This window comes from Protomyctophum parallelum (assembly GCF_964188405.1).
Source record: "Protomyctophum parallelum genome assembly, chromosome: 5".
Classification (NCBI taxonomy): Eukaryota; Metazoa; Chordata; class Actinopteri; order Myctophiformes; family Myctophidae; genus Protomyctophum; species Protomyctophum parallelum.
Window position 1 is genome coordinate 43,749,039 of NC_139702.1, and position 20,794 is coordinate 43,769,832.

Genomic DNA, 20,794 nt, shown 5'->3' on the forward strand with positions numbered 1-20,794 from the left:
AGCAGAGACAAGGCGGCGGTGGCTCAGGGGTAGAGTGGCCGGATGGTAACCGCAAGGTTGCCAGTTCGAACCCGGGCTCCCCCAGAGTTAGTGTCGAAGTGTCCTTGAGCAAGACACTGAACCCCTAATTGCTCCAGATGTGCTGGTTGGTGCCTTGCATGGTTTCCGCTGCCATCGGTGTATGAATGTGTGTGAATGGGTGAATGTAATGCACAATCTATGTAAAGGTGTATGAATGTGTGTGTGAATGTAATGCACAATCTATGTAAAGCGCCTTGGATAATGCTGCTATATAAATGCACCATTATATTTGACCAATTAGACAACAGAGCCTGCCTGCCTAAACAGGTGGGTTTTGAGGTGGGTTTGGAAAATGGTGATATACTGTAGTCCATGTTTCTAATATCAGGGGGGAGGGAGTTTCAGAGGAGAGGGGCAGAGCAGCTGAAGGCTCTTGACCCCATGGTGGACAGACGAGCTGGAAGGACTTTCAGATTGATGGAGGAGGCAGACCTATAAGAGGCTGGGTCAGTGGGAATGTTTTGGAATTCAAGTTGTGAGTGAGTTGTTACCTGCAGTGGTTGAGAGGCCTTGTGGTTGTTTATGAGGGGAACTCTGACTGTATGTCTATGGGGGGCGGCTGTGGCTCAGGAGGTAGAGCAGATCGTCCGGTGATCCGTGGTTCGCGGTTTGAATCCCGGCTCCTCCTGTCCACATGTCGAAGTGTCCTTGGGCAAGACACTGAACCCTACATTGCCTCCAATGAGTTGGTCGGTGTGAGCTTGCAACCATTGGTGTGTGAATATGGGAAGTGAGGACGCTGGCGCCGACTGTTCGCCGCTTCACCTCCCAATGTATGTATGAATGAATTAACCATTGTAAAGCGCTTTGAGCACTTGGAAAAGCGCAATAAAAATGCAATACATTATTATTATTATTATGTATTTTTGCACACCGATGCACACTGATGCCGATGCCCACTTGTGAGCAGTATGCAGAAACTCAATGTATCAGTATCGGTGTACGCACCTGCTCCGCTGTGCTGTGGAAACACAGCATACAAATGTATGTGTAAGCTGTCTGATTCTGCCGACAGCATTATTTTAATTCTGACTTCTAACCCTTTATTGAGTTCAGTCAGGTTTGTTTCTAAACTGTGGAACCATTGGCATCTAAGCCTGTAGGCTGTATATGAATTTATGATTTTATGTAGACAATGTCTGCCTTAGTTTGTCTTTGTATTTGTATGTTTTTTTATGTCACTGTGGACCGTGTGTCTGAACCGCATATTCGAGTATTCTTCCTCCTTGAAGGCCATGGATGGAGTCTTGCATGGGGCTGTGTTGTTTTTGGCAGAACATTTTATTTTAGTTTTAGTCATAGTCTCTTGAATAGTATAGTCACATTTTAGTCAACTGGAATGTATCAGTAATAGTCTAGTTTTTGTCAACTAAATGTCATAAGATTTTAGTCGACTAAATCTACAGATGATTTAGTCGACTAAAATTTATTTTGGCGGGCCTTGATGCCGTCATAATGGCTTATTTTACACTCGCTGAAAAAATTACTTATACTGGATCTCTTGTCCACTTGTCGCTTCCTAACATTTTACTCTAGTTTTATTTGGTGACGAAATTGTCAACATATTTAGTCTTAGTTTTAGTCATCAAGCTTAGTTTTCATTTAACACTGGCATGGGGCTCCGCTCCGATACGGGTCTCCCTGTAGTCCTACTATTGGGAGACCTCCACACACAGTTGGCCAAATATGGGGACACACGGAGGGCCGTGATGGGGAGGAACTAGAGCTGTGTGTGTGCTTTGCTATTGGACGTCAGTTCCATAATGCCTCCGCCATAACAAACATCATGTTCTGGCGCGGTTTCCAGGCCCGCTCCGCCACCCAGCCATGCGAAGAAGGCAGGGCAGATGGATGGGGGGGATCATCATATCATCCATGCTGGCCTGGGAACGCCTCAGGATTCCCTGCAGTCACACAGCTAGTTGATCTGGTCAGGGGAGGGCAACGTCATGGTCTGGGGAGGGCAACTTCATGCTGCCTCCGTGACCCAACTCCAGATAAGCGGCTGAAGGTGTGTGTGTGTGTGTGTGTGTGTGTGTGTGTGTGTGTGTGTGTGTGTGTGTGTGTGTGTGTGTGTGTGTGTGTGTGTGTGTGTGTGTGTGTGTGTGTGTGTGTGTGTGTGTGTGTGTGTGTGTGTGTGTGTGTGTGTGTGTGTGTGTGTGTGCCAGAGATAATAAGAATATATAAGCAGACAACAAGTTAACACGGAGGAAGACAATGAGTGTTCATGGTTTAATACGAAATATTTGTGTTTACTCATACATGACTGGATGTGACAACAACACCCCACTGTGATGATTAACCACTCACACATTTTATACTTTATGACTCTTATAAAGTATAAAAACAGCCAATCTCAACGGGTCAAAATACATTAGTTGCGTTTGTCACACTGTCCGGGAGTGAGGGTATACAGTAGTGTGTGCATAAAAGGTTCAAATTAGCAGGATACTCAAAATAGCAAGCCAGAGTCCTCTTAAGCAAAATCCAACAGTTTTATTTATTCACCAAGTGTCCAGGCAAAAAAAGGGTGTCCCAACAAAATACAGCAACACACTATTTAATAATGGCTGAACAGGTTGGCCCTCTTGGTCTTTCCTCCACTGCAGCCCTACATCGACTGCTGGACAGTGGCAGGTCCCCCTTCTTAACTAGACTACAGGGACGTGCAGAGACTGTTAGAGAGGCAGGGGCTGACATCCCGTAAGAGGGCACGTTTGGACAAAAATAGCAGATCTACAAGCTCTCAACGCGTCGCACTGCGACGCGTTGAGAGCTTGTAGCTGTTTTCGGGGTGCAACCCAGCACTCTTTAGCTAGTGTACGACATGGATTTCGAAACAAATTTGTTCATCGCAAAATGCTGCGTTCAAGTTCAGGAGACTTCGGGAAAAAAAGCAATTATTCTGAATGCTGCCTTCCGGTATGGCATTGAAAGGAGTAGCGTTTGCATTTCTTTCACCGTAGTAAATGCTGCATTCGTGGTCTGGAAAGGGCAGGTGTTTTTACAGACGGGTAAAAGGGCAGGGGCCCCCTTTGAGGTCTATGGCTCAATCCCAATCCGCTCCCTTGCTGACTCAATGAGCCCTCACTGACTTAGCTGCGTGTTCATGTGAAGTCTTGAGGGATGTCCCATTTGAAATCGGTAAGTCAGTGAGGGCTCAGCCCCCTTTATGTGCCCTTTGCCAAAGTCAGCATCGATGCTGACTTTGGCTGACTTTAGCAAAGAAATTACCCACAGTTCATAGTGTTACCACCAGGGGGATGTCAATCATTTAAATATGCAAATTAGTTATGTATCACGGTTAGAATGTCAACAAACACTAGTGATTTCTCACTGTTCTCAAAGGGAGACGGAATGGAAGGATATTAAATAACAATAATAATAATAAGGGATGAGAAATGACTAATGAGCAAAGTAAAATAATATGGAAATGCAATTCATGATGAATTTTATATATGAATATTACAACCCCTATCACACAGGAAAGTGTATTTATGAAACTAATAATAAAACGATCAGCTTAAATACTAAAATAGACGTGATAGACGTATAAATAGACCAAGCATGTAGGCACTGGCTGTGAATAAGGACAGTCTTTATAAAGTGATGCTTACGACGAGTGCTTCCAAACTCCAGCACAATTTCTTGACAGAAAGTCAAAGTCATAACATGTCTATTGTCTACCGTGGATTTTTATGAAATAAAAGCTGGTGAGTTTAACGTTGTTTAATACAAGCAGATCGCAAACGCAATTTGGATGAGTAGGGAGTCAATGGAGGGTATTGCAACTCTAGATTCATCCCATTATTAAACAAGTCTAGAGTTGCAAATTGCGGCTAGCTGACATGTTACATAACGTACGTGAGAAAAGCAAGCATACAGTGATTGTGACAAAAACGTACAGAAACTCCACAGTGTTTATGCACAAACATGGAAGAAGGTGGTAAATGTTGCCAACGCTTTGGAAGCTTTAATCGATATAATAGCCCTCTTTTGTTGCTTTAATTTGCCTTCTCTTACTTTGACATTTCCCATTTTCTGTTGCCTTGACATTCTTTTCCAGTAAACACTTCTTATGGTGTTCTGCTGGCGTTCAGGAGGCAGTTCATTACGTGTTCTGCTGGCGTGCAGGAGGCAGTTAATTACGTGCGGGGGTTGTAGCACACCTCTGACTAAAAGCTTCTGAAGATCTAGCAAAGGCTCTTACACCAACAATAAACACCCAAACACAATGTCCACACTGGACCACACAGCCACACTCCAATAAACACCCAAACACAATGTCCACACTGGACCACACAGCCACACTCCAAACACACACATGCATGCACGCGCGCGCACAAGCAGCCGAGGACATACAAGCAAGCACACCATAACCAGTAGAACGATGTTTTTCAACCAGTGGTCCGGGGACCACCAGTGGTCCTTGAGGGGGTTCCAGGTGGTCCTCAGCTAAATGAGTTGGTAACCAAATGGACCCTTATAGATCTTTAACTCTTAAGAGTGTAAAATGACATTTAATTGTACGCTCTCAAGAGTTAAATTATTGTTAACGTCTACACAATTAGAGAATGCAGGTTTTTTTTTTATCGATGTTTGCCTGTTATCTCTCCTATGCATGGTACCAACACAATACAGCATGAAAATGTGGATCTCATCAAAATGGTCCGTGGCTCAAATGCAGAATAAACGCACACCATAGGCCATAAATGATATACTAGTGCGCAAGTAGAGCGCGCAAGTACTGTCGACTGTCAATGGTGACGTAATTACGATATGTTTCAATATTGGTTGGGTAACGTATGTATGTATGTACGTACGTACGTACGTACGTACGTACGTACGGTATACATGTATGTAAGTTTAAAGTACTATACTGCATGTGGTCGACTGGCTTTTTTATGTACGTATGCTTGGTTGGTATCAACGTCCAGTATATATACCTCCCAAGCACACGTGCATACGTCCCAACACGACCACATGGGTTTTTTATGCCGTTGTATTGATTTTGAGCGTGACGTAATGATGATATGTATCAGTGCCGGGATATAACTGGCTTTCTTTTTTTTTTACGATTTTGTAACCCATTTTTCACCTCTGTGTCAATTATCTAATGTGATCACGGGCTCTACACAACCTCCACCAACCTAGTCTCCATACTGTATGGGGGACAAACTCCACAGAGAAAGGCCCAGATTACATACATGTATACATAGAGGCATTACCTTTAATCCACCCGAAACTGAAACATATCTTTATTACGTCACCATCGAAAGCCAGTTATACCCCGGCATTGATACATACAGTATCTTCATTATGTCACTCTCAAAATCAGTATATTATGTACCACGGGCATAGGCATCAAAAAGCCGGCACGGCAAGTAATAATGGGCCTTGATATGAAAAGGGTTGAAAACCACTGACCTAGAATCACACCATAGACTTTTCTCTTATGCAAATTTTCAACAGACAGAAGAAAAATGGCAACGCTATTTATATATACACGTATACAGTAGCTATACTGTATGTGTGTGTGTGTATATATATATATATATATAGCCTATATATATATATATTAATGCTGGGCCGTTATCGGCGTTAACGTGCTGCGTTAACGCGAGAATATTATCGCGCGTCAAAAAAATTATCGCCATTAATCTATTCTCAAAGTTGGGTCTAAGAGCTGGGTCTGCATTGACTGCATAAAGCAAGCAAACTAGGAATTTCACTTTGATAGTTTTATCTGGCGGACGCCGGAATTACTCTGTGGGAGGGAGAAGTCCTAACCTAACAGGGACAAGGTGAAATAAATTACTCTGAGAGCGGGGCGGTAACAAATCCTAACCTAACCGGACACGGGTGAAATTAATGAACAGTGCGGCGTGCCACATCAAACGTCAGCATGCAGGACTCTGTGAACCCAGGTTTGCTTCAGGGGAAATTTCTTTACAAGAAGCTTCCCAATGGAAACCTCGACAAGAACAAGGTGGTTTGCACCCTGTGCAAAGCAGAAATGGCTTACTGTAGGAGTTCTTCAAGTCTGAAGTATCACCTAACGCACAAGCATCCCTTTGCGTTGGTTGATGATAGCGAAGCTGCCGGCGGGCCAAGCACTAATATGGCTCCGGGGAAAAGTGTTCGTCAAACTACAATGTTTGAGTGCAACCGTGGCAAGCCCGTCAGCCTAAGGGTGCCTACACACCTTTCCAACAGATTCCATCCAGCGCTGTACAGCATCTGTAAGTGTCATGGCCGCTCCAATGCATTCCTGATGGGAGTCACATGGTTTGACACAACATTGTGTTGTGTGCGGGGGAGGGGGGCAGTCGAAACACAGGAAAATGCCATACAGCTGCTTGTAGTCCAAAATGTGGACTACAAACCATATGACTTCCATTAGGATTGCATTGGGGCGGCCATGACACTTACAGATTCCATACAGCGCTGTACAGCATGTGCTGGAAAGGTGTGTATGCACCCCAACTCTATCAGCCAAGCTAACTAACCTCCTAGCTCAGTGGATTGCCATCAACTGCCGGCCTATCAGTGTGGTTGAAGATGATGGGCTCGAGCTTCTTCTCCAGGCGGCCACAGGCGACCCATCTTACAAACTACCTGCGAGACGAACTATCACAAGGAGAATCCATGACCAGTACGCCGCAGAGAAAGCTGCGAAAGATGAAAAGTTGGCCGGGGCGGCGTGTGTAGCACTTACTGGGGACCATTGGACATCTGTCAAAAACGACAACTACCTTGGCGTTACTGTACACCTCATCGATGTCAGCTGGGAACTTCACTCGTTCGCCTTAGGTACGTTATGTAATTTAAATTAATTTACCACGGTGAAGTTGGTCTCGGGCTGGATACCCAGCCATCCTGGCTGAATATCCAACCTGAAACCAACCCCACCGCGGCATGTAATATTGCTAATTCAGCCTAACATTTACACAGCTTTAGCTAACGTTATCAGGGATCGATTGATTTATTTTACCACCAGCCAACATTATACGTTTGCTAGCTAGCCCCAACAACGCCAGCCTGCTAATTGTAAGTCTCCTATTAATAGCAAACTTATTCTGATCTACTTTGTCTCTCCTATAACGTCAGGTGTGATTAAAACGGAGGAGCGCCACTTTGCAGAAGCTTGTGCCAGACAGTTTCTCGACGTCGCTAATCAGTGGGGCATAGCTGAAAAAATCACCACCATTGGAACCGACAGCGCTCCCAACATGATAGCAGCAGGGAGAATATTACCATTTGAGCACTTGCCCTGCGTTGCTCATCTTGTACAGAGGGCCGTTGTAATGTCACTTCGGGATGGTGGTTTTGATGGTGTACTGGCCAAGTGTCGAAAAGTGGTCGGACATTTCAAACACAGTCCGGCTAACTCAGACGAGCTGAATGCCCAGCAAGCATCCCTTGAACAAGACCAGGAGTCACTCGTGCAAGACGTTCCAACACGCTGGAATTCAACCCTAGCGATGATCACACGTTTGAGGCGCAACAGAGACGCAGTGCACGCAACGCTGGCTCAGCAGACCCACAAGCTGGCCCTCCCAACACATGCTGAATATGAGAAGTTGGCAAAGCTGGAGAAACTGCTGGAGCCATGCAAGTAAGTGTGTGTTGTGCTGTGCTCTATGTGTGTGTGTGTGTGTGTGTGTGTGTGTGTGTGTGTGTGTGTGTGTGTGTGTGTGTGTGTGTGTGTGTGTGTGTGTGTGTGTGTGTACACTGCTGTGTGTGTGTGTGTGTGTGTGTGTGTGTGTGTGTGTGGCTGTGCTGTGTTTGGGGCTGTGCTGTCTGTGTATGGCTGTGCTGTTTGTTTGGGGCTGTGCTGTCTGTGTGTGGCCGTGCTGTGTTTGGGGCTGTGATGTCTGTGTGCAACTGTGTGTGTGTGTACTGTCCTCTGTGTGCTATGCTCTGTGTGTGTGTGTGTGTGTGTGTGTGCGCGTGTGTCCTGCTGTGACATTGTGGCGTTGTTTTTGGTGTCAATTCACCCCTCTTAATGTGTGTGTGTGTGTGTGTGTGTGTGTGTAGGTACGTCACTGAGCTCCTTGGTGGGGAAAAGTATGTCTCCTGCTCTGTCGTTTTACCTGCCCTGTGTCATCTCCTGCGAGCAATGAAGATCTCTGATGATGATCCTGCCTACATTGTGCGCTTCAAGACTGCCTTCATCAAAGACCTCAACCAGCGGAGGGAGAAAACAAACCTGGAATGGCTGAAGGTATGTGACACGTACTGACCAGAAGATAACTGTATTGGCTGACCATTATAGACTGTTAAGCCAGAAGATTGATAAATGGATAGATGAATGAGTCATGAAGAAATATGGAGGATTTTGAAAGTTACATTTTCTTCCATCAATCTTTATTTTATTTTTCATCAAAAGGTGGCCACTGCTCTGGACCCACGCTTCAAAGATCTCAAATGCCTGCCCAAAGCAGAGAGGGAGCCAGTGTGGGGAAAGCTGAGTGACTTGGTGAGGGCAGAAGAACCTGCTCTGCAGCCGCCCAGGGAGGAGAACCCTGAGCCACCTCAAAAGAAGACAGCCCTACTGCTGATGGGATCAGAGTCGGAGTCAGAAGACGAGATACCAGTAGTAGACAATGTTGTAGAGAGGTACAAGGTAGAGCCCAGTGCCAGTTTAGATCAGTGTCCACTGAAGTGGTGGTCAGAGCACACTGCTGTTTATGGTAAGATGGCCCACATTGCCCAGAAGTACTTGGGGACTCCTGCCACAACTGTCCCATGCGAGAGACTGTTCTCTTTAGCAGGCCACATTGTACAGAAAAAAAGATCTAGTTTGTCACCAGACAATGTGAACAAGCTGGTGTGTCTGAGTGACTGGTGGAAGAAGGAGAGGTAGAGGTTGGACTCAAATCATGTACAGTAGGAGAGGGAATAGGAAGCCCCAGTACTGATGAGGTACAGTAGGAGAGGGAATAGGAAACCCCAGTACCGATGGAGGTACAGTAGGAGAGGGAATAGGAAACCCCAGTACCGATGGAGGTACAGTAGGAGAGGGAATAGGAAACCCCAGTACTGATGAGGTACAGTAGGAGAGGGAATAGGAAGCCCCAGGGTTGGGATTGGGACGCCCCACACTGGAGGTGAGTGACTGGTGGAAGAGGTAGAGGTAGAGGTTGGACTCAAGTCATGTCACAAAGCTACTGACTGTAAACAGTTCTTCATCACCTCTAGGTTTACAGTTTAATTAATGTCATATCCCAGAAAAGGGGGTTGTTCTTGCACCCACTGTTCCAAATTGCCTGTATGGTAACGTGTTTATGGTTATTCGTGTTTAACTGAATAAACAATGTATAACACACGTACATCGTATTGAACATTATTATATTTTCATTACCAATTATGATAGGGCTCCTGGTCTAATGGGCCACGTGGCCCGTTCAAGGATTTACTTCTGGTCATTATTTAGGTAGCGCACACATATTTTCAATGCCTTCGGCAGAGTTCAAATGAGCCATTTTAATCTAGATTAATCTAGATTAACTCCAGAATTGCAGTGAGATTAATCTAGATTAAAAAAAATAATCTATGCCCACCACTAATATATATATATATAGCCTATATAAAGTTCAAGATGTGGCGTGTCATCGGGAGAGCTCTGCAGTCAGCGAGAAAGGGAGTGGGTGGAGGGAGAGAAGGAAGGAAGGAAGAGAGGGACGGTGGAAACATTTTCTACGCATCACATGTCTATAATTGGGGCGGCTGTGGCTCAGGAGGTAGAGCAGGTCATCCAATGATCTGTGGGTTGGAGGTCCACATGTCAAAGTGTCCTTGGGCAAGACACTGAACCCTACATTGCCTCCAATGAGATGGTCGGTGTGAGCTCGCCACCATTGGTGTGTGAATGTGGGAAGTGAGGACGCTGGCGTTGACTGTTCGCCGCTTCACCTCCCAATGTATGAATTAATGGACCATTGTAAAGAGCTTTGAGCACTTGGAAAAGCGCTATAAAGATGCCATTCATTGTTATTATTATTAATTCTTTGTGAACATAATTTCTAATATATTATAATCTTCTAACACATTATAAATAGATGTACTGTATGTAAAGAGTTCTAAGCACTCATACATACTAAGGATGCACCGAAAATTCGGCCACCGAAAATATTCGGCCGAAAATGGCTAAAAATGTATTTTCGGCCTATTCGGTTTCGGCTCAAATAGGCCGAAAAATATCACTGAATAGTCAAAACACCGGGTCGGTATAATAAACACAACACGCGATTGTCTTGAACGTAACCAGAGTGCTCTGCATCTACCCCTCTCTCTCTCCGTCTCCCAACTTCAGTCTCCTCTCCCACACACACACACACACACACACAGAGAGCGTCAAGTTGCTCTGTGGCTGCGCTCCGCGAAAACTGCGAGCTCATCAACAGGTTGCAAAATGCCCAAAACAGGTCCCAAAACATGGTATTTGTGAGCACCGCCACTGTCTATTCTTTTGTCGTATGACTAAAAATGCTCCCCAATGTCTGAATCTGTGAGCTTGCAGGCAGGCTACGACGAACACTAGCAGTAGCTTGCTCGTTAGCTCCTCAAATTTGTTCCACCTGTGATCAGCAGCGCATTGAAGTGGGCATAGGGCAAAAAGCAGAATGTCCGTGAACGTTTTGCTTAACAATGATCAGTTGTTCAGTGCTGTTTAACTTTGGCAATATGTGATACTAGAGCCTAGAGAACATGCTAATATGGCTAATATCCCCTATCAGCTAGCATGCTAGAGTGTGTGTGTGTGTGTGTGTGTGTGTGTGTGTGTGTGTGTGTGTGTGTGTGTGTGTGTGTGTGTGCGTGCGCAGTGTTGGGCATCGTTACTTTCTAAAGTAACGTCGTTAGGTTACTGGATTACTGCCCATAAAAAGAATCCCTTACCGTTACAGATTACCATTTTAGAAAAGTAACAAGTTAGGTTATTTTCCGTTATTTTCCGTTACCCGACAATTAAAACCCATTTTTTAATGCTTGCGCAAGTTGGTTACATTGTATTAGGCTACTGCCTACCGTCATTGCGCCGCATTATCACGGCCCGGTTAAAAACGAGAATGATACACACCATGAACTGACCATAGACAATATATCCCCTTTACAGCTCTCTCTTTATTAACGAATATAAGTCGCCACAATCGCCAGCCTATACACGTAGGACTGGACAGAAAGAGCTAGTGCAGAGAGTACAGACAATACCATAAGGCTGTTGCGCTGCGCTCTGACGCCCTCTCCACGCCGCACCGTGGCGCATGAACAACAATAACAACAACTCCACGTGTACCTACGACGACCCACGTATGAATTAGATAGTTTATAAGAAATGGCACGGCGGCCATCCTTGCAGGCAGTGACAGTAACATAATGAGAATCCTGTAGGCTGTGTAACCTGTTCATTTTCAACAGCCTGTTGATGATGAATGATACTTAACAATTCATTTACTAGTACTACTACTCACCTAATGACGCCGCCACGGAGGATATTCCATGTTTAACGTAATTCCAAAGTGTTTAGCCTACATTGTTTAAGTCATAGACGCATGCGGTTTTTATGAACGTTGGCTAAAAGCATGTTGTTTTTATTATTCCACTACCACCCGGCACCACTACCACTGTCATGTGGTAGCTGGAAACAACCGAAACAACTTCCTCTTCCTCTTCAAAATAAAAGCTGCATGTAACAATACTTTTATTTCTTAAGTGAACTACAGGATGTAGTAGACGCAGGCTGTGTAGTACATGGTATATTGGGCTTGGAAGGATAAATCACACAGAAGGCAGGAGAAATAAACTCCGCAGGCAGTCGGGGCTTTATTATTTTTAAATCTTGCCAACAGAATGAACAGGGACACATTATAATAACGGGATTACTTTTTTGGAAAAGTAACTAAGTAACTAACTACTATATTGCAAAACTAACTAGTAAGTTTATTCCGTTACCAATAAAAGTAGTCCGTTACATAACGTCGTTATTAATAGCGCCGTTACACCCAACACTGTGCGTGCGTGAGTGTGCGTGCCCACACAGACTGTGTAGGACAGTGGTTCTCATAGTGGGAGTTCCAGCTAAATTATAGATAGTTAGGAAGTAAACCAAGTGGACCCTAAGGGTCTGTAACAGAGTGCAAAAATGGAACCAAATAGACTCTCAAAATTGACATTGATTTTACAATAGAAATTAAAAATTAAAATAAATTGGGCTCCCAGAGATAGAAATGGAAAGAAAGACAGTCAGCTATACACGGTCAACATTACAGATTACAGTATCATTACAAGTACAAGGAATGGCAATGAAATCAAATTGTATAAAAAAGGGGGTAAAATATTAATTTTGAAGGAGTATTCATTTTTATTGTCTTTATTGTTGGTTACAACATGCCTACAATAACTTGAAGCATTTTTTTAAAGGTAATTGCAAAAAGGTGCCATAATCCGATTAATCGATTAATCGTTTAAATAATCGCCCAATGAATCGATTATGAAAATCCATAATCATGTCTTTTGCCATAATCAGGTAGCTTTACAACGAAGATGTATTCGGCTATTCGGTATTCTGTTTTCGGCCAACTGTTTCCTATATTCGGTATTCGGTTTCGGCCAATAATTTCCCTTTCGGTGCATCCCTAATACATACTCATAATTATTTATATCAATCATAACACATTATGAAGCATTTTATAATGACAAAGTCCTGTTTGCTGGGGCATTGGTAGACTTTCCACACATTCTATGCTAATTCTCATAGTTATAGTACTTTATACCCCCCCTTTTGGGGCATGTGAGCTCAAACCCACAATTCAATATTTTGGTTTTAAGATGTGATTAGGACCCCAAATCACACCTTGGAAAGCATGAGTGTCTATTCTATTGCCTGTCATAATTTGACCCCCCAGTATGGATGTATTAGGATATTGATATTAATTCATCAGCCAACACTCCCCCCCCCCTACTCCTCCTCCCAACTAACACAACACACCCCTTTTGATTTACATCAAAAGGGCATGTGAGCTCAAACCCACAATTCAACATTTGGTTTTAAGATGTTGATATTCATTTTGTATTCATCCTTAGGACCCCAGATCAGCAAGGTAAAACATTAAATAAAAATGTATATATTTTTTATTTTACTCCTTCAGAATGAGACGACAAGGAACAAGGAATGAGAGCCCATGATAACCACACGGACGGACTCATTCCTTCGTTGACGTGTGTAACGCTGAGCTGGGATCGGGATCAGGTCACAGCAGTGACGGCAGAGGCAGATGATGAGGAGCAGACTTCCAGGGTTCGGGTGGTCACGGCAGACACAGGAGAGATTATGGGTAAGTACAGTACTAAAAAAAACACACTGAGAATGTTGCGATGTTTTTGAGGGGTGCTATCCCCTGCTATGCCCAGCTTTGTGTGTTTGTGTACCAAGCCCCCAGTAAGGCTATCCAACGTTGAAGCTGCCACTACCTACTGGCGAAAAGAGGAACTGCAGCACTTTCATGTTGATGGACGGACGTTCATGACGTTTGAGGTCCAGGCTTAACTTCAGCCAACACGAGTGTGTTTTTTTGTGATAAGAATAAAATGTGAAAATGAAGTGATGCTAGATGCTAGAATGTCCATAAAATGGTACATGAAATACAAGAAGTGCAGAACTGTAAAACTTTAACACATTCTTGAATGAATTTCATCTGACCAAGACTAGACTAGTTTTATGATGAAGAATACACTTTTCTCTCACTCACACCTGTGCTAATATCCAGTATTCTTCAACCGTGTTGGGCATGACACTGCATTTTATTTTTTCTTAAATAACAACACAAAAAGGCTTCTTTTACTTGTGATTACATTGGTCACCAAGTGTGACCGTAAAAGCTTCGGACTTAATACTGAGGCTGCAGCTTTATAGACCCCAAAAAGAACGGATTGTGTATTCCCCCCCAGTGCGCTCACACAGCTGAGGGCTTTTTCAACAACATACCATTTTGTTCTCCCGAGTGCTGAGTCATCCGTGAACAGGAACAAATTACAATTACATGCTCGTTTATGTAAATGAAGAACAGTATGAGGGCCCAAGGAATGCTCCCTTCAAGGACAGATAGCACATCTCAGTGGGAGAGATTGTAGGGTTCCATCTATACGTCACCCACCTGTTCCCTGCAGCCCACCAGGTAGGATTTCATCCAGCTGTCAAAACCAATAGCCTTTACATATGTATTGTACAGCATAGACATCCATTTTAGATACAGATTTCTACACAGAGCAGCCTGTTGAGAGTGTCTGTATTCATGATACATCGTCATATACACGAGTAATTTTAGCTTATTTTGACACTTTTCACTGTAATTGTTCTTCCCCCCCCCCTGTACTATGTTTACTTGTTTTTTTTGTTTTTGTTTTACCTTTACCTTTTACCACTTTTAAGAGCCTGCAGAGAGAGAGAGAGAGAGAGAGAGAGAGAGAGAGAGAGAGAGAGAGAGAGAGAGAGAGAGAGAGATCCTTTAGTAGAACGCAGCACCGAGGTCAAAGCATTGCGTTGACTATTACTTCACACAATGGCTTCATAGCAACAGCAACCAGCATCTCATGTGTTCTGTTATGAGCCTCCTCTCTCCCCACACTGTGGGGGAAATCCTCCCGCGATTTGGGTCTATTTTCAGGATACAATTTCATTCACCAGGGGAGTTCCTCATTGTAATCTATAAAAGTGTTGATCAAAAGTATATCGTGTCAATGTCGTAGTAGTGTCGTCTTACACAAATATAAAATTCGCATTGACAATGAATGGAGTATTTTACGTCATAGTGACTGAGCAAATAAGCATGTTACGTCATGATGATATGCCATATAAGAGCGCCGCTCACTTCACACGGGTGTGATTTTTAATTAGGCTATGGCTATGCATCAATAAATTGGGTACACCTGAGAAGCTTGTCCAATCAAGGGCATGGGCATATCTATACCGAGCTGTGATGAGGTTTCCTATAGGCTGCACACATGGACACTCATGCTCCAGAATAATAATTTGCATAATATATGACTATTAGCATTACAGGAACTTGCAATGTAATAATTAGCATAATATATGACTATTAGCATTACAGGAACTTGCAGGCTTTGAAGCATATCTCCTCTCATTTTAATTGTTTTGTTGCCCTGGGGAGGTACAGTAGTAAATATGCATGCTACAACATGCCTTTGTGCTTGTGCATCATGGCTGTATCTATCTGTGTGGTTAAGATGTGTGTATGTTCAGGGTGCATGTGTTTGTGCGTGCGTGCATGTGTGCGAGTGCGTGCGAGTGTGTGTTTGCATGCTTGCGTGCGTCTGTGTGTGCACTACAGGTTCTACAGGGTCGTCAGGAAAATCTCTCAGAGAAAAAAAGAAAATCCCATTTCCCGAAGACATGTTTCAATAGACCGGGACAAAATGTACCCTAAATCGGAGTAATTGTTGCCGTTCTCATGGCTTTTTTGTGATTGATTGATTGAAATATTTATTAACAGTTTGCAGAATTACAGTACATTTCAAGCACAAACTCAATACAAAGACTGTTAACCGTGAGTGGACGAACCAATTAAGCATTACACTTGGGGTCCACATTGTTCAATTCATCAAAACATTTAGAGACATACAAATAGACTAAAGAACAGAACAGGAATTCATCATATAGGAAGCAAAAAGGGAAAAGATACATAAAAGTGAGGGGAAATTTCGAATTGCAGCCATCCGTAGGTGCCCTTTGAGAGCGGTTTTGAAGGAGTCAAGGGATTCACATGTCTTAATGACTATTGGTAGGGCGTTCCACATCTTGGTGGCATAGGAGTGAAAAGAATTTAGTCCCTTGTTCGAATCTTGGTTTTACATGGTTTGTTGCACTCCCTCTGGTGTTGTGGGTGTGGACTTCGTTTACATTAAGGAAGTATTTAGACAGGTACATGGGTATCTTGGTGGTGTATCGAATCTTGTGGACCAGACCCATTGCAAGATGCTGTACTCTGTCGTCGACCCTAAGCCATCCCAGCCTGTCAAAGTGGGCAGGGGTGAGGTGGGTTCGGGGGGTGATTTGTTGATATTGTTGAATTGTTAATGAATTTAATTCTTTAAACCATTGGTTCTCAAACCAGTGGTCCGGGCCGGGAGAGTTCCAGGTGGTCCCCAGCTAAATTATGTCGAGTTAGTAACCAAGTCGAATATTTTTAACTCTTGAGAGTGTAAAATTATTCTCTCACAAGTTAAATTATTGTTAATTAACTGCATTACTTAAAAGGACAACTTTAGTTTTTTTCAACCAAGGTTCATGTTTTAGGTTGTTATTAGAGAAAGTAAAAGATGAGTGTTAATTTTTTTTCATTTGCTGCTTTCTTTCGTTTTAGGGATTTTAGCTCTTTTTGACATGGGGGTCGGGGGCATTCGAGCATGGGGCTAAATTTGTATTTTTTATTTGCAAATTTTGATGGTGATTTATTTTTGTATTATTTACTATAGTCCTGATAAACCCCAGGAAATTACATCTGGCCACAGAAGATCACAGGATCTACTGAATACTGGGGGGAGGCTTATACTGTGTGTATAGGCTCAATATGTCAGTTTGTCACATTCAATAGATCCCGTGATCCTTTATGGTCAGATGTAATTTCTTGGGGTTTATTAGGACTAAAGTAAATAATAAATAAATAAAAATCGCCATAATATTTTGTAAAAAAAGTACATATTTAGCCCCATGCTCGAATGCCCCCGCCCCCCTGTCAAAAACTGCTAAAATCCCCAAAACAAAAGAAAGCAGCAAATGAAAGAAAATTAACATTCAACCTTTTAGTTTCTCTAATAACAACCTAAAACATGAACCTTGGTTGAAAAAAACTAAAGTTGTCCTTTAATTCACAAGATGTCTACACAATTACAGAATGTAGAAGAATTGTTATTTTTGATCAACCTTTGCCTGTTGTCTCTCCTAATGGCACTGTACCAAACAGAATGCAATTGTGGACATAATCTTATCCAACGGCAACAAAATATCTTCTTTAGTTTTGGGTCTGTCACCATGGTCTGTCACCATGGTATTCTAGTCATCGGTTCAAATGCAGAATAAATAATTGGACCTTGATATGAAAAGGGTTGAAAACCTGCACGGTTTTAAATGAACGTGTCTTGGATAAACGTACAGAAGGCTTCTTGGAGTGTCCATAATAGTGATCAGGTATATGAGGAGCAAACATCTGGACGCAAACGTACGTGTGTGTGCGTGTGTGTGTGTGTGTGTGTGTGCACCTGCACGCATAAACATCTGTTTATGTTCGTAGTATTTAGTCCGAAGCTTCCCGCAGGCGCTGAACAGGCAAACTGCATATTTATACTGCAATTTATTTTTTTATTGACAACATATTCACGCATAGAAACCAATGTCATGTTAAAATGAAATGAGGCTGTGTGGGTTTTTACATAAAATGTCGCAGAGGACACAGTTTCAGTATGCAGTGAGTATGATTTGCACTTCAGTAAATGTGCGAATTGGTCAAGGTTCTGAATACTGTTGCAAGACACGGTTTCTGTTGCACAAGTGCACAAGTCAACCCGTAATGGGGGCTGACATTTTAGGAAGAAAAAAGAAAAGGGATGTTATTGAATACTCACTGCGTGTGTGTGTGTGTGTGTGTGTGTGTGTGTGTGTGTGTGTGTGAGTGTGTGTGTGTGTGTGTGTGTGTGTGTGTGTGTGCGCTGTGGGGGGGGGGCTTGTACTATAGTGTGTGTTTGCACAATCATGCTTTTGGCATTTCTCTGATCTCAGTTGAAAACTGTGCTGTGCTGTGAATGTAGATTTTAACCTCTTTGACACACACACACACACACACACACACACACACACGCACGCACGCACAGAGTCCGCTATGTTAACTCAGCCCGAGGCAAGTTGAGTGGGTTGGCAAAAGCCTTCTTCGTTTTCTTTCAGATAATTCACATCTACTCTAGCTAGACAGTGATAGGTCTCCTACATGGAATGAATAGTCACTATGCACACCATGATGTCTGAACGCAACGAAACCTAAATGCCCATGGCAGTGGTTTTCAACCTTTTACATATAAATATATATGTAATATATTATAACCATTTGTCCTGGACAACAAGTCTGTTAAACAGCAATACGTGAAGCCCAATTGTGAGCTTTATTTTTTGGCGAATGTTCACCCAAGAATAGGGATACCTTCAAGTGGTTAAAGGCTGTAATTTGCCACAGAGTGGGCATTGCGAGAAAATAGAGAGAGAGAGACAGAGAGATAGAGAGAGAGAGAGCTAGGAGGCTATATCAAAGGCGTGCTTAGTAATAAGCACAATAGTGAGGCGGCGGTGGCTCAGGGGTAGAGTGACCGGATAGTTAGTGTCGAAGTGTCCTTGAGCAAGACACTGAACCCCTAATTGCTCCCGATGTGCAGGTTGGTGCCTTGCATGGTTTCCTACGCCATCGGTGTGTGAATGGGTGAATGTAATGCACAATCTTGCCTTGGATAAAAGTCTCTATATAAAATGCACCATTTACCATTTAGTAATAGGTGTTGAGTGATTTTTATCAGTATCACTGACATTTCATTTTGAACGTAACAAACCAAGGAGAGGAGAGATGAAATGGGAGCAAGTGAAATAAGAGGAGAAGAAGAGGACAAGGAAACAAGATGAGAGAGGATGAGAGAGGAGGAGAGGAGAGTATTCTCCCTCTCTTAATTTGTCAGGATACCGTGTACAGTACAGTGTACAGTACAGTGTACGGTACAGTGTTATAGCTATAGTCACCATTACACTTAAGTTGACAGCCACATCCACCCAGAGCATGCCGGGAGAATCCAGAGCATCTGGTCACGCCTCCAGGAGGCTGACGGGGCTGCTGGTTGGCTGCGAGGTATGACATCACTATGACATGTTGTGATGTCTTGGGGCCGACTCGCCTCAAGACATTATGCAAGCTATGAGTTATTCAGTACGGTCTGGATCAGTCTGAACTCCCACACAACATCAAGTGGGAACTGGCAGCCATGACTACGAAGAGAGAGAGAGCCCAGGGTCTTCCTTGGCGGGTCTCGCTCGTGCTCTTCGTGAATCTTTCCCGGTCTTGTTCATCAGAGTCTGGATCCTAGTGGCGGTTGCTCCGCTCTGCAGCCAGACGGCTCGTGATCTTGCCAGTCGGTGGCTCGGGCTCCTCGCCTCTTCAGCGATGGCAGCACAGATTATGTGCACAGGATCAATGTGGGGCTCCATGGACTCCACAGGGCAGCAGCCGTCCAGGGTTGAAAAGGCTGTTTTCAGGTTGTGCCCGGACTGTGAGGGGCACCTGCCAATATCCTATTGGACTGGCCCAGGGATTATACGATTCTTCAATAATGCCTAATTCGAGCATCTTTTTTTTTACCACCCCTTTAATCGCCACAAACAGGTCCTCGGGAATGCGATATGGCCTCTGTCTGACAATTTCCCCCCGGCAGGATTTGGATGTAATGTGTTCTCCCGGTAAGCTATATGAGAACACGTTGCCAGCGCGACTAAGCAGCTCGTTATCACATTTAGACCTGAGGACTATTCTACAAATGTCTTCTAAATCCTGAAGTTTTCTGAAAAACCCTTGTTTCTATGTCAGTGGCTCTCAAACATTTTCATGTCAAGGACCTCCAAAAATGTAATTGGCCGCCGACCCTCCTTCTGAAAATATGTTGTTACAGGGACCCCCTAGAAGCAAAGATTTCCAGTAAAAAACGATCACTCTGAAAGAATATATTCAAAGATTTGCACCACATTTTCACAATAAAAAAAATAGCAGATCTACAAGCTCCGTAGTGCGGCACTTTATTGTGATAATCATCCCTACTATAGAGTGTGCTGACCATATAATGAGTTCCTCCCTGTCCCCAGTTAACCCCTGGGGTCAAAAAACCATATGTTTCGTTTTTTGGCTAGGTGGCCCAGCCTTCATCCAATCAGGATAGAGAGGTGCCTTCCGCCAATCATGATCGAGCGGGGGCGGGCCTTGGTGTGCGTGCTGTTGGCCTGTCACGTGTCACCCCACTGTAGTGCGTAAATGTGCACATCTTGTTACCGGGGTGGACCGGGGGGTTTTCCAAATCACCCAAATCACTGAATGCTCCTTTAAAACACCAAAAGGGGTTTAAAATGGGTTAATAGCCATAATATAAAAATCGATTTTCAAATGGTTAAACCGATTGTGGTGCTGTATTTTCAACATTTTGACTGGGGACCCTCTGTGACCCCTTCGAGGAGGACCCCTGCGAGGACCCCATACAGACCCCTCTTTGGCCCCTTTTCCACCGGTTGGTTCCCAATGGGAACCGGTTCAGTTCTTTTTGGTTTTAGCCAGAGCTCCAAAATTGGAACGTTAATTGTGAATTGGTTGTGCAAAACCATACCTATATTAGATTGTTATCATCATGAAACTTCCCCAGTTGATTACTTACACGAAGACAATGATTTATTGTATTACAATTTTTTGTCACGGTCTGTCTGTCCACAGACCGTGTCCCCACTTCAGCCACTCCCACTTTCCATCCCATCTCTCAGTCCTTGTCTCACACCTGCTCACACTCCCTCATCAGCCCAACAGTGCCATGCCCCTTTCACACCTGAGAACATTTCCCCAATCAACCCACCTCCTATAAGACTGGACTCATTTCACACTCACTGTGAGGTTATACCTTGTCAACCTTG

At 43.7% G+C, this 20,794-nt stretch overlaps 1 protein-coding gene across 1 annotated transcript; it reads left to right on the plus strand.

Annotated features, from left to right (window-relative positions):
• Positions 1-6,235: 6,235 nt before the first annotated feature.
• On the plus strand, positions 6,236-19,252 carry LOC310859161 (E3 SUMO-protein ligase ZBED1-like; the record flags this gene model as incomplete). The annotated part of the gene is made up of 6 exons (XM_083765560.1): positions 6,236-6,323; positions 6,577-6,894; positions 7,192-7,699; positions 8,122-8,308; positions 8,474-8,710; positions 19,202-19,252. 6 exons carry the CDS (start codon positions 6,236-6,238, stop codon positions 19,250-19,252), a joined length of 1,389 nt encoding a protein of 462 aa, XP_083621686.1.
• Between the last annotated feature and the right edge of the window lie 1,542 nt (positions 19,253-20,794).